A 15120-nucleotide genomic window follows, 5' to 3' on the forward strand; every position below is an offset into this window, starting at 1 on the left:
ATGAATTGGAATAATGAAACTCTTTGAATAGTAAAACTCTTATTTTACTTCTTCTAAAATAATAATAATAGCAATAATAATACCTATCTCTTAAAGTTGATGTGAAGATTAAATGAATAAAGTATTAACAAGTAAAACCCATAGCACATTAACTGGCACTGTGTAATTACTTAGTAATAAGTTTTATTATGTTAATGATTTCAAAATATACATATCCTCCTTGATTGCTTACCTTTACTTCATTGCTCTATTTTTCTCACACAGAGTGTTTTCGTAGAGTATCCTGATGTGAGCTTTAATTTTTAACATAGTCTACAACAGATTTATCTTCCTATCTGTTCTTTCTCTTTCTTACACACTTCAGACTGACCAAATCATGTAATTCCCCATCTGCATCTCCGAAATTTTAGCTACCTCCTATACACCTCTTCCTAGCTGACTTGCTTTTGCCTCAGCATGTTTGAAAGTCAACTGATATATTTGCAGCTTATCATTTGCTCCTTCTGAACTTCCTAGTTCTTAGAGTGACTACATTAAATTTTGTAGCTTAAGAGTATGCTTTTATTCTTCTCTGATTTTAGGAAGAATTGAGGAGAAAAGTCAAAGTTTAGTCTCATTGACCAAAATTTTATAATTTCTCAGAATTTCATTTCATTGTGAAACAGGTTAATAAAACTTTCTAGTACTGTAGGGATTAGAAATATGTGAAAGCTGTTAAAAATGCTGGGACAAATTTATCTGTCATCATGATCATCATAATCACCTCTACCAACATCATTATTCTGTTTTTGGGAATATGCAAGGTATGCGTAATACGTGATGTAGAAATATTTTAAACTTCATTTAGCTCAAAAGTAATTCTGTCTTTCAGGTCAGATGGCAAAAATCAAGGAAAAGTTTCTAGACAACCAGTAAGTGTTCCTCGACATGTTTCTCCAGTGACTCCGCCCAGAGCAGCTGTAAGTTTAAAATGAAAAGTTGTATTTCTTTACTATTATTATGGTCTCACATTTATTTTAAAAATATGTTTTTATTGACTTCAGAGAGAGGAAGGGAGAGGGAATCACCCATTGGCTGCCTCCTACACCTTTCCCCTCTCTGGGGATGAAACCTGCAACCCAGAAATATGCCTGTAACCGAACTGTTCCCTCCTGATTCATGGATCAGCCCTTAATCACTGAAGCACACCAGCTGGGCTGGTTTCACATTTTTAAAGGTTAAAAAATGATTGTCACATAGATTGAGAAATCTTAAGAATTGAAGAATGTGATCTATAGGTGGTCTCTGGGTTAGTTAAGGAAATACCAGTAGGGTCCCTGGCTCAGAGGAGAGGGAAGACATCTAGATCATAAGAATGCCTTGCCTTGAAACCAAGATTGGAAAATGACGTGGGCCCCATGCTATCCCTGTTTATTTCTATGTCTGCTCTCTTTCTGTTCTCAATGCCTGGCTTCTGTAGGCATGTTACCACAGACCTGGTATGGAACTGGAATACACTTAATTGTCTCAGCAATGGGACCAGTAATCACTCCTCCTCTGAATGTATTAGGAAGTATTGGGATAATGACATCCTTTTTCTGATCTGCATATATTCCTAAGACATATATAATATTACTTTGTAATTCTATATTTTTAAAATTTATGTTTAAATTACATTTGTTGAGGGGGACATTGGTTAATAAAATTACATAGGTTTCAAGTGTACAGTTCTGATACATCATCTGGGTATTACATTGTATGACCACCATTCAAAGTCAGATCTTTTTCCATCACCATATATTTGATCCCCTTTACCCTTTTCTACCCTCCTACTCCCTCCCGTGTGGTAACCACCATACTGTTGTCTGTGTCTGTGAGTTTTTATTTTTCTTATTTGCTTATTTGTTGCTATCAGTTTTATATCCCACATAGGAAAATTTGATTTTACTTTATATATTTCAAAACTTTGTATAATGTTTTGTTTGATGTTTTATACATTGATCTACAATTTACTTTTCCCTTTAGCGTTACTTTTTGATTTTTCCCTATCAATATATGTAGACCTTGTTCATTCATTTTCACTGTTGATATTACATTATATAAGTACCACACAATTTTAAAATCCATTTTTCTGTTGTCACACAATTTTAAAATCCATTTTCTAATTACCAAATTAGTAGGTAATAATTTCTGATTACCAGATTATGGCTAAGATGATCATTATATATGTCTTCTCATGTATGTATGTGAGTTCTGAGACTGCACTGTTTAATATAGTACTGGCTATTTAAATTTCATTTTAAGTGAAATAAAATTAAGAATTTCATTCCTCATTCACATTTTAAATGCTCAATAGATCACATGTGACCACTGACTACTATATTGGATAGCACAGATATAGTACATTTTCATCATTGCAGAAAATTCTATTAGAGAACACTGACCTAGGGTCATATAAGAATTAAATTGGAAATTGCTAAATTGCTTTCCAAGTAGGTTATACCATGGGGTGATTGAATTGTCAGTGGTGTATGAGCATTCCTGCCAACCTACATCTTTGTCAACACTTGGTATTGTCAGACTTTTAAAGTCTTTCCAATTTCTGTGGAATGAACTGATTAGATATCCTTCCTCATGTTTTATATACATGGAGTTTCCCTATACTACTCCTTTTTCCCTAATAAAAAATAAACAAAAATGATTATGCTCTTTTCTTCCTTAATTATATATATTCAAGATTATTCCATATCACTACATATACAGGATAATCACACAGTCCCTACCTATACAAGTTAGAAATTACATATATGTTTTTTCTCAACCTTGACATATTTTTTTGTTGTGGTAAAATATATATGCTATAAAATTTGCCATTATAATCATTTTAAGTGTATGATTTAGTGGCATTACATTCACAATGTTGTGCATTTATTTCCACTGTCTTTTTTGTAAGACTTTTTCATTACCCCAAACAGAAATTCTGTACCCATGAAGCAATTACTCCCATCTCTCCTTCTCCTATAAATTTGAGAATCTAATTTTCCATTTCTCGAAAAAAGGCTATTGGAACTTTGATAGGGATTGTGTTGATTCTGTTGATCACGTTGAGTTGACAATACTGAGTCTTGAAATCATGAATGCTAGTTGTCTGTCCATTAATTTAGGTCTTGTTTAATTTTTTCATCAACAGGTTGTAAGTTTTCAGTGTAAACATCTTTGACCTTCTTGCTTAAGTTTATCCCTAGGTATTTTATTCTTTGGATGCTATTGTAAATGGAATTGCTTTCTTAATTTCCTTTTCAGATTGTTCATTGCTGGTGTATAGAAACAAAGTTGATTTTTGCATGTTTATTATATATTTTGCATCACTGCTGAATTCATTTATTAGCTCTAGTAGCTTTCTTGTGGTTTCTTTGAAATTTTCTACATATATTATGAAGTAGTTGGAAATAGAAGTAGTTGTACTTATTTTTTCCTATTTGAATACCATTAATTAATTAATTAATTTGTTGTTTTGTCCAATTGTTTTGGCTAGAACTTTCAGCACTATGTTGCATAGCAGTGGTAAAATTAGCATCCTTATATTATTCCTGATCTTAGCAGGGGAAGCTTTCAGTTTTTCTGGCATATTTAAAAATTTCTCCATGTTCTTCCTGTGAAACCTTACTTGTTGATATTTAGAAGTCCTTAAAGCAATCCCTGGTAGCTATTTGTACATTTTCAGCTGTTGGTAGAGTCCTTATGTATGAGATTAAGAAAGATAATAATTTCTCACCTAATTTTAAAAAATATTAATATTAGCTTTTATTTTAATAATAGAGGCCTGGTGCATGAAATTCATGCACTGGAGGGGGGGTGTCCCCCAGCCCAGCCTGCACCCTCTCCAATCTGGGACCCCTTCGGGGGGGGTGTCTGACTGCCGGTTTAGATACTGGCAGTTGGACAATCCGGGACTGCTGGCTCCTAACCACTTGCCTGCCTGTCTGCCTGATTGCCCCTAACTGCTCCCCTGCTGGCCCGATCACCCCCAACTGCCGTCCCCTGGTGACCCAATGGCCCCCAACTGCCCTCCCCTGGTGACTCAGTGGCTCCCAACTGCTCTCCCCTGCCAGCCTGATCGCCCTCAACTGCCCTCCCTTGCCGGCCATCTTGTGGTGGTCTTCTTGTGGGGGTGGCCATCTTGTGATGATGTGAGGGCACAAGGGCCACCTAGGCTTTTATTAGTATAGATATTGACCTTATCTCAGCTCTAGATTTGTTGTTGTTGTTATCATGAGGTTTGTATAAAATGTCTCATAGATAAAATAGTCCTTTTTTCCTGATAGCTTATCATCTTCATTTGACTATACAAGTTGGGCCCCCTTTCTCCTCCTCTTTTAGGTTTTTGTGTCGCATAATATTCTATGTATGAGAATGTTTGCTACCAACCTGAATTAGCTATATTTATTTTAAGTGCTCCCCTCCTTTAACTTTTATGCAACTATAAATAAATGTTTAATATCCTGTTTACAAATAGAGTTGCCATTTTCTGATTTTATTTGTCATCTTAAAGCTTCGTGTGTTTTTATATTTTATTCAAGGTAAAAGATCTGCTTTCAACATTTCTTGTAATGCAGTTCTTGTGGTGGTGAACTCTCTTAGCTTTTGTTTGTCTGGGAAAGCCTTTGATTCTCCTTCATCGCTGAATGATAACCTGGTTGGATGATAGAGTACTCTTCACTGATATTTTTTGTCTTTCATTATTTTGAATATATTATTCCCTCTCTCCTGGCCTGTAGAGTTTCCGCTGAGAAATCTGATGATAGCCTGATGGGGGTTCCTTTGTAGGTTACTGTCTTTTTCCCCCCTCGCTGTCTTTATAATTCTTCCTTTATCATTGGCATTTGACTCTTTGAATATAATGTGTCTTAGAGAAGGTGTTTTTTGTTTTAGTTTGCGTTGAGATAATTAAGTGTTCTGTTAGTTTCTTGTACTTTTACGTTCAGTTCATTCCACAACTTTAGGAAGTTCTCATCTATTATTTCTTTAAATAGGCTCTCTCTTCTCCTTCTGGGATACCCATTATCTTATGTTGCCCTTCCTAATGGAGTCCGATTATTCTCACAGAGTATTTTCATTTTAAAAAGATCTTAGTTCTCTCTTCTCTTCCGTCTGAATTATTTCCAATGCTTTCTAATGCATTCCTCATCTCATTAATTGAGTTCTTTAGCTCTAGATTGCTGTTTGTTTTTGTTTTTAGAGTTTAAATCTCTTTGGTAAAGCACTTCTTTTGTTCATTAATTTTATTCCTGAGCTATTGAATTGCCTTTCTGAATTTTTTGCTATCTCATTGAGTTACTTTATAACAGGTATTTAGAATTCTCTGTTATTTAGATAACAGTCTTTCATCACTTTTGATTTTGGTTTCTGGAGAATTGTTATTTTATTTTTGTGATACTGTGTTACTGTGATTGTTGATGGTGCTTGATGGGTTGTACCATTGTTTGTGAGAAATGAGTATGTACCCCATTCTTTTTAGTGTCATAGCATTCCATCTAATGGATTTACCATGAATTTAAAAACAGGTTGTTTCAAAACAGGTTGTTCTTTTTACCATTAAAAAAGAAAGATTTTTTATGTACATTGGTTTTTGCATACATATAAAAATATATGTAAATTCCAAGAAGTAGACTTTAACTATTCCTTTCAAGTGCTGTACCCAGGCCTGATGGACGAGGATGGAGACAATTTTTTTTTGCTTCCCTTCTCTATTTTCATAGTAGAAACAAATCACTCAACGGGCAAAAAAATAGCGGAACATCTGCTCCATAGCAGAAGCCATAGAATGATTAAGCTTTTCTTCATCACTGTGCATATTCTGCCACTAATAGAGCCTTAGTTGAGAACACTTCATCAATGATTTAGTAATTTCATCTGATCTTCCCTGACTTTTCCTAATGTAATGTGATATGTGAAAATTTTTCTTACTTTTACTCTCATATTTAAGGCTGTATTATAGAGTCTCACTTTGTTGTAAATCTTTCTCTCAACCACCTTGTCAAGGAATAATATAAGGAATTCCAAAAGCAGATCAGTGGTATTTGTAGTACTATTTAGGTACTGTATAGATTTGGCAATATATTTTTAGAAGATTTATTTAAAATATATTGACATAGGAAATGTGTTATGTTTTAAATAATGTAGTTGATTATAATACTTTAGTAATATTGAACTTAATAATATATAGCCTTAGCCAAGACCGGTTTGGCTCAGTGGATAGAGCATCGGCCTATGGACTGAAAGGTCCCAGGTTCAATTCCGGTCAAGGGCATGTACCTTGGTTGCGGGCACATCCCCAGTGGGAGGTGTGCAGGGGGCAGCTGGTCAATGTTTCTCTCTCATCAATGTTTCTGACTCTCTATCTCTCTCCCTTCCTCTCTGTAAAAAAATCAATAAAAAAATATATATTTTTAAAAATATATATATATAGCCTTAAAAGAATTAAGTATTCCATTTTCAGTGGTAAAGATGTTGAATAAGTAAAATATTTTTAAATGTCAGTGTTATAAGTAAGTTGTCTATTCATTGATTTTAAATATATTGGTTACTTTTATATGGAAAATAACTAACTGAATAGAAAATATATTTATGAGTGCACTGTGGTAATAACTTTTTTCTTTTGTAGAATGCATATGAAAACAGATTTCCTGTACCAACATATGCAGCAAAGCAGCCTCAGCAGTTCCCATCAAGGTTTGAAATGAAGTTGCTTAGATTACTTGACCAGAATGAAATTCAGAGATAATATCTAATATTTTTCCTTCTATTTTTAATTTAAAAAAGAATCAAATTAAAGACTCAGTAAAGATGGGCTTAAAATCAGCAAAAAGGAAAGAATTTATTACTGTATTTTGCATCACATAAAATGCATCCCACCTCTTACACCCCCCAAAGTCCTTGAAATTACAGTTGAATTGCAACACTGAGGCGTGTCCTCATGTATAATCTTTATCATACAATAAGAGTGTGTTGAAATCCAATTGAGCATTAAGGGAAGTATATATACTAGTAAACCTTGTGAGACAGATGTTCACCTGGTAATGTCGTGTGTTGTTGGATTAGTGGTATACTATAATTGATCAAAGTGGTTAAGGAAAAGGTATCCACAGGTTAAAGTATGAGGATTGAGAAGGACAGGTATAGAAGGTATAGCCAGTTTAATTCTTAGAGTGGATATTATGTTTGAGAGAGCAGGAATTTCAGTGATGTGCATATATATAAGATTTATATTTACATAATTTCCTGCCCTTAAATCCTAACAGCACAAGGGGTGCTTGCTTAATCACATAGTTTCCTCACTTGCTTTTTACTATTTGTCCTTTGAATTTCATATGCTATTCTTTTATTTATTTATTTTTATTGATTTTTAGAGATAGAGGAAGGGAGAGGGAGAGAGAGAGAGAGAGAGAGAGAAACATCGATATGAGAGAGACATCGATTTGCTGCCTCCTTCCGGTCTCCCACTGGGGATCGAGCCCGCAATTTGGGCATATGCCCTGGGAATCAAAACAGCAACTCTTTGTTGCATGGGACGATGCCCAACCAACTGAGCCCAACCAATAGGCTAGGGCTGCACTATTCTTTTTAAAACATAAACCAGAACCTCCACACTACATTGTTGGTTATAGAATAGCATTAATTTAATGTAAGTATCCATTTTAGACTTTGTTTGAAGACCTTTACTCATTGTATATCAGATTAATAATAATCTCAGAATAAAGCGTATCCTTAAGAATGGTTAGTAATGTTAAGGATGGTGTTATATTGGGTTTGAAATGAATGTAGCATTTTATTCCATCTAAACACATGATTAACTGTTTTTTTCTTCTCACAGGCCACCTCCACCCCAACCAAAAGTATCATCTCAGGGAAATTTAATTCCTGTTCGTCCTGCTCCTGCACCTCCTTTATACAGTTCCCTCACTTGATTGTTTTACCTTTCCTTTTGCCGATATCTTCAGGGAAGCTAATAGTTTTTTTTCCTGATATTTTCTTGAAAATCCTTTCCTCCTGCTGCAACTATGAATGAAAATACAACACCACAAAACAAACTCTGTTAACACAGACAAACAGAAATTGAGTAATGGGAATTGAGAAATATAAGAAGTTCAACGAAGTCAGGGAATTTAGAATAACATTTTCATTTCTATCACTGAATAAGTTGCATTCAGTCATCTGTGAAGTTAATGTGTCTAACATGGATTGTTATTTTGAACATGTTACTGTAATAATCCTAAAATTAACTGTATTGGTTAAGTTTTGTCATTATATGCTTAAATGTAATTATGAATTTTGATCTTAGTTATCATTAATGTAGTTTCAGGTTGAACATGTGATAATCTAATACCTGTGAAAACTGATTAATTTACTGCCAATAATATATAATATTTTTCATCTTGCACAGACTAATAATCATCATATGCTAGATTCTTGAATAAAAGTTTATTCTGTTTTCAAAAGAATGCACAAATCCCACAGTTAAGGTCCATAATATTTTTAAGTACAAAATACACTAAGGGTATATATGTGTGTATTCACACACAGTCATCTTCCACTTTTATGATCATTCTATAGATAAGTGATTCTATGGATTCTGTGGATAATAGAGTCTATGGATCTATCTATGGATAATGAATATTAGAAAAATTAATTTAATAAAATTCTATTGTGGATCATGTTAAAACATGACATCCTTTTACAATAGCATTATTTTAATGAAGTATAAAACTTAAGGTACGAAGTATTTAATAGAACTAATCAGATAAATGCTGTTGATTCATGGCTGTATAAAGCAGGAACAATTGTATGTTCAATCAATTGAGCTGTTATAAAACCACTTGATAATTTCATGAGCACTTTAAGTGTAAAATCTGAAACTTTAAAGCTTGCTTTTAATATAATTTAGAATGTTTACATTTACTAAAGTGTGCTGGAACAGGTCTCTCTTGACACTAATATTTTCAAAGGAATTAGGCTAGAGAAAGGAAGAAAAGGTTTTCTTAAATAAGTGCAAAAATGTTACGTGGTGTCTATGAGTTATCACAACTGTTAAAAATGCATTTTTACTATGGAAGAAATGTGATGGATGGTAAAATTTTAAGCACCTAAAAATTTTACATAACCTTTCATAATAAAGTTTAATAATAGGTTTATTAACTGAATTTCATTAGTTTTTCAAAGAAAATTTGGTTTGTGTATATATACATATGCAAATATAACATTTACAATAAATAAATTACTTGAAATTCTGTTTGTGTTGCCTAGTAACTTCCTACTCAGCTGTTTATAACCTTATTAAAACTTATACTAGGCTAAACTACTGTACTAGTCAATCTTTTACAGATATTTCACTAATTTTTAGACCTGTCAAATTATACACAATGTTACTAAAGGAAAACAGTTTTGAAGAAGACATATTTCAGTTCTCTGAAATAGTACATTATTTTAACAATCAGATATACATTAAAAGTTATAAACAATCCCAATGAAGAATCTTCATTTCAATTTAAGTCCCTGAATGAATTCATATAAGACTAAAATATTTGTATCTTTTGATCAATGATTCTCTCTCATCATTGATGTTTCCATCTCTATCTCCCTATCCCTCTTTGAAATCAATAAAAATATATTAAAAACAAAAACAAAAACCCAGCCTGTGTGGCTCGGTGGTTGGGCACGGACCTATGAACCAGGAGGTCCCATTTCAATTCCCCGTCAGGCACATACCTGAGTTGCATGCTTGATCCCCCTAGGAGGCAGCCGATCAATGATCTCTCATCATTGGTGTTTCTATCTCTCTCTCCCTTTCCCTTCCTCTCTGAAATCAATAAAAGAAATATTTAAAAAAAGAAAAAATATTTGTCTTTCATTCATATAATCTCAAAGTTTGCAATTGTAATTCATTACTGGGATTATCAGCCATTAAAGTGTGTCTGCATTTTTGGGACACCCTGTATATTTAGAAATTTATGCTTTTCACTTTGGTTCGTCCTTGGTTTATTTTGATTACTATTAAAAATTATAAAATTTCATGGCCACAGATGCCACTTCAAAATTTGAAAATATAGGGCTTCCTTGTCATCTGCTGAAGATGTCATAATAATCAAGGGTAAGTTATATGTAACTGTGATATAACTTTGACTATATGTTCACAGACTTACCTTCTTTAGGGTATTATATTTTCCTTTCCTATCAAACAGATGCCTGGGTCTCTAACCATCTAGTTAAACACAATGCAGATTTTCTAAGCACAAATCAGATTTCATTAAATTCCATAAATGTTCTCAATTCTGCCATCTTGTAGGTACCATTTTAGGCAGTGTGATGTGTAAGTTTTCGATTGGATTGCCTCCTATTATGGAGAGAGCCACATAGACAGGAAGGTTAATATAAAATCTGCTCTATTAAAGATTTATTAAAGGTTGAGGAGAGGGAAATAAATAATTAGAAACTGATAAACAAAAATAGATACAGAGGCAGAGCAGCATCTAACAGACTGTCAAACTACAGCAGGAAGGCTGGGGAGGGTTGCGGGGGTGGGGTGGGTGAGTGGGTAAGAGATCAACCGAAGGACTTGTATGCATGCATATAAGCATAACCAATGGACACAAGGGGAGGCCAGGGGAATGTCAAGGGGGCGGGGGAAGGAGACATATGTAATACTCTTTGTAATACTTTAAGCAATAAAACAATTTAAAAAAATAATTAGAAATTTATTTAAAATACTACTAATTGACAAGTATTTACTGTAACTGTTCTAATGCTATGAAACCAGATTTTTGCCTCGATTGTCTAAGAGCAATTCTTATTGAAATACAAGCGAGGTGTATATTTTTGTTGCCTTGCTTTTGCTCATGCTATATTTTTATTTTGGGAGGGAGACGGGGTGCTTAGATTGCCCTGTTGAAACCCTATGCATTCATAAAATAGCATCTTGAGTGTCAGTTTAGTTGTATAATTCCCTAAGTGAGCTTTTCTGTGTCTGCCCCTGTGCCTTTAGTTTGTGTGTCTGCCTTTCTGTTAACTAGTATGAGAATACATTATTTGGGATTTGAAAAGAATTAAAAGATAGTGTATACTAGTATAGGTGGAGACAAGGGTGAGGCTGGAAGGGGGGAGGCATTGTAATCCAAGGGAATAAGACAATGTTCATTCAGGAAAGACCAGAAGTTATGGTGGCCAAAGCGTTGGGGGTAGGAGAAAATAGGTGGCAGCCTGGGTTCCGAATGTAGAAAGTCGAGAGCATTATGGTAAGCAAAATAAGCCAGCCAGAGAAAGATAAATATCACATGATCTTACTCATTTATGGAATATAATGAACAACATAAACTGATGAACAAAAACAGATCCAGAGACAGAGAAGCATCGATCAGATCATCAAACCTCAGAGGGAAGGTGGGGGGTGGGGGTGGGGTGAGGGTAAAGGGGAGAGATCAACCAAAGGACTTGTATACATGCATATAATAAGCCTAACCAATGGACACAGACAACAGGCGGGTGAGGGCATGAGGGGGGTGTGTGGGAGTGATGGAGGGATAAGGACACATATGTAATACCTTAATCAATAAAGAAAAATGATGAATACTGTTTTGAGGAATTTGGCTAGGATGTTCTACTGGAACATACATACTGTAACTATAGACAAGAATCTTGTCCGTTTCACTCACATCACAGATGAATTCACTGAACTGGAAAGTTACTAAATAAGAGAGTGACATCACATGAATTGTAGCCAAGGCCCTGCGGAGAACCAGAGTGATGGGAAGAAAGAGTAGTCTGGTTACAGAGTGCTTTTGGACAGTAGGTCCAGGAAAACAAACAAAACAAAAACCCTAGCTCTTTCCAAAAATATCAACACCTCACTTTTCCTATTCTTGGAATCTAGCTTTGTTTTGTTTTAGAAACCAATTCGTTTCTTCTTGTTTCTTCTTAAAGAAACCCAGCTTTAGTAAAAGTGAATATATATATCCTATCTAATAAAAGAGAAACATGGTAATTAGCGTACATCCGCTACCCTTCCCATTGGCTAATCAGCAAGATATGCAAATTAACTGCCAGCCAAGATGGCGACCGGCAGTCAGGCAGCTTGAAGCTAACATGAGGCTTCCTTGCTTCAGTGACGGAGGAGACCAACGTTCCCCGCCTGCCTTGCCGGCCTCTGAGCTTGCAGTTTGAAACATTGTTACAAATATAGAAGCTAAACAAAACCCCAGAAACCTGCTTTCAGCCAGCCGGGATCTCAGAGCTGGAGTTGATACAGTGTTTCGATTATAGAACCCAAACAAACCAGATACCTGCTTTCAGCAACAGAGGCCTCAGAGCTGGAGCCAGAGCTAAAGCTGGCCCAGAATAAAAAAGAAAAAGAAAAAAAGGAGCAATTGGGAGCTTCAGTCACCCGCCAGCCTGAAAACAGCCCTCAGCCCCTCACCCAGACTGGCCAGGCACCCCAGTGGGGACCACCACCCTGAAGGGTGTGTGACCAGCTGCAAACAGCCATCATCCCCTCACCCAGGCTGGCCACGCACCCCAGTGGGGACCCCCACCCTGATCCAGGACACCCTTCAGGGCAAACCAGCCGGCCCCCACCCGTGCACCAGGCCTCTGTCCTATATAGTAAAAGGGTAATATGCCTCCCAGCACCAGGATCAGCAGAGCCACGAGGCCTCCCAGCACCGGGATCAGCAGAGCTGAGAGGCCTCCCGGCACCGGGATCAGCGTGACAGGGGACAGTGCCCAAACCCCCTGATCGCCCTGCGGCTCTGTGTGTGACGGGGCGGCGCCCCAACCCCACCCCACGGGCCCTGCTCTGTGTGTGACGGGGTAGAGCCATAACCTCCCCTTCGGCCCTGCCCTGAGTGTGACCTCTAGTATGTAATAAGTTAATAAAAATTTTTCTAAAAAAATTTATATATATATATATATATGTATATATATACATATATATGTGTGTATATATATACATACATATACACTAGAGGCCTCTAGTATGTAATAAGTTAATAAAAATTTTTCTAAAAAAATTTATATATATATACATATATATATACATATATATATATATATATATATATATATATATATATATATATATATATACTAGAGGCCTGGTGCACAAATATTTGTGCACTCAGGGGGCAGGGGCTGTCCCTCAGCCCAGCCTGTGCCCTCTCACAGTCTGGGACCCCTCGGGAGATAACGACCTGCTGGCTTAGGCCTGCTCAGAGGGCAGGCCCAATCCCTAGGTGCAGCCCCTAGTCGGGCTCAGAGCAGGGCCGATTGGGGAGTTGGGGCGCCGCCCCCTGTCATGCACAGAGCAGGGCAGATCCGGAGGTTGCGATGCCACCCTCAGTCACGCTCAGGGTAGGGCTGATTGGGGGGTTGGGGCACTGCCCCCGTCACACTCAAGGCAGAGTCGATGGGGAGGTTGCCGCGCCACCCCCTGTCATGCACAGAGCAGGGCCAATCAGGGGGTTGGGGCTCCGTACCCTGTCACGCACAGAGCAGGGCCCATCAGGGGGTTGGGGCGCCGCCCTCTATCACCCACAGAGCAGGGCCAATCAGGGGGTTGGGGCACCGCCACTGTCACACTCAGGGCAGGGCCGAAGGGGAGGTTATGACTCTACCCCGTCACACACAGAGCAGGGCCCGTGGGGTGGGGTTGGGGCGCCGCACCCTGTCACACACAGAGCCGCAGGGCGATCAGGGGGTTGGGAAGCTCCCCTATCAGGCACAGAGCAGGGCTGATCAGGGGGTTGGGGTGCCTTCCCCTGTCACGAACAGAGCAGGGCGGATAGGGAGGTTGTGCCCCGCCCCCTGTCACACACAGAGCCGCAGGGCGATCAGGGGGTTTGGGCACTGTCCCCTGTCACGCTGATCCCGGTGCCGGGAGGCCTCTCAGCTCTGCTGATCCCGGTGCTGGGAGGCCTCGTGGCTCTGCTGATCCTGGTGCTGGGAGGCATATTACCCTTTTACTATATAGGACAGAGGCCTGGTGCACGGGTGGGGGCCGGCTGGTTTGCCCTGAAGGGTGTCCTGGATCAGGGTGGGGGTCCCCACTGGGGTGCGTGGCCAGCCTGGGTGAGGGGATGATGGCTGTTTGCAGCTGGTCACACACCCTTCAGGGTGGTGGTCCCCACTGGGGTGCCTGGTCAGTCTGGGTGAGGGGCTGAGGGCTGTTTTCAGGCTGGCGGGTGACTGAAGCTTCCAATTGCTCCTTTTTTTCTTTTTCTTTTTTATTCTGGGCCAGCTTTAGCTCTGGCTCCAGCTCTGAGGCCTCTGTTGCTGAAAGCAGGTATCTGGTTTGTTTGGGTTCTATAATCGAAACACTGTATCAACTCCAGCTCTGAGATCCCGGCTGGCTGAAAGCAGGTTTCTGGGGTTTTGTTTAGCTTCTATATTTGTAACAATGTTTCAAACTGCAAGCTCAGAGGCCGGCAAGGCAGGCGGGGAACGTTGGTCTCCTCTGTCACTGAAGCAAGGAAGCCTCATGTTAGCTTCAAGTTGCCTGGCTGCCGGTCGCCATCTTGGCTGGCAGTTAATTTGCATATCTTGCTGATTAGCCAATGGGAAGGGTAGCGGATGTACGCTAATTACCATGTTTCTCTTTTATTAGATAGGATGTGTCCTTATCCCCACATTACCCCCCATCCACCCCCACTCATGCCCTCACCCCCCTGGTGTCTGTGTCCATTGGTTAGGCCTATATGCTTGCATATAAGTCCTTTGGTTGATCTCTCCCCCTTACCCCCACCCTCCCCAACCTTCCCTCTGAGGTTTGATGGTCTGATTGATGCTTCTCTGTCTCTGGATCTGTTTTTATAGTTTTGTTAATTTTTCATATTTTAAAAAATTAAACTTTTTGGGGTGGCAATGGTTAATAAGATTAACTAGGTTTTAAGTGTACTCCACGGTACATCATCTGCATAGTGCACTGTGTGCCCATCACCAAAGTCAGATCTCCCCTCACCATGTATTTGACGCCCTTAATCCTTTAGGAGTCCCCACACTCCTTCCCGCTGGTAACCATCACATTGTTGTCTGTGTTTATGAGTGTTTGTTTGTTTTACTTGTTTGTTCATATGTTGCCTTCAATTCTATAGGTTA

General features: G+C 38.2%; 1 protein-coding gene across 3 annotated transcripts in view; it reads left to right on the forward strand.

The window, feature by feature from the left end:
- The window catches only part of ADAM9 (ADAM metallopeptidase domain 9), a 102547-nt gene extending 93294 nt beyond the window's left edge, over nucleotides 1–9253 (forward strand). For 2 of the 3 annotated variants that reach the window (XM_036298857.1, XM_036298855.1), the window contains 3 exons: nucleotides 872–959; nucleotides 6644–6711; nucleotides 7853–9253. In XM_036298857.1, coding sequence (XP_036154750.1) covers nucleotides 872–959; nucleotides 6644–6711; nucleotides 7853–7946 — 250 coding nt within the window. In that variant the 3' untranslated portion in view covers nucleotides 7947–9253. The remainder of the gene's footprint in view (nucleotides 1–871; nucleotides 960–6643; nucleotides 6712–7852) is intronic. The other variant, XM_036298856.1, reaches the window with a different exon arrangement.
- The last annotated feature ends 5867 nt before the right edge of the window (nucleotides 9254–15120 follow it).

The sequence above is a fragment of the Myotis myotis genome, unplaced genomic scaffold (assembly GCF_014108235.1).
Source record: "Myotis myotis isolate mMyoMyo1 unplaced genomic scaffold, mMyoMyo1.p scaffold_m19_p_3, whole genome shotgun sequence".
NCBI classification, from domain to species: Eukaryota; Metazoa; Chordata; class Mammalia; order Chiroptera; family Vespertilionidae; genus Myotis; species Myotis myotis.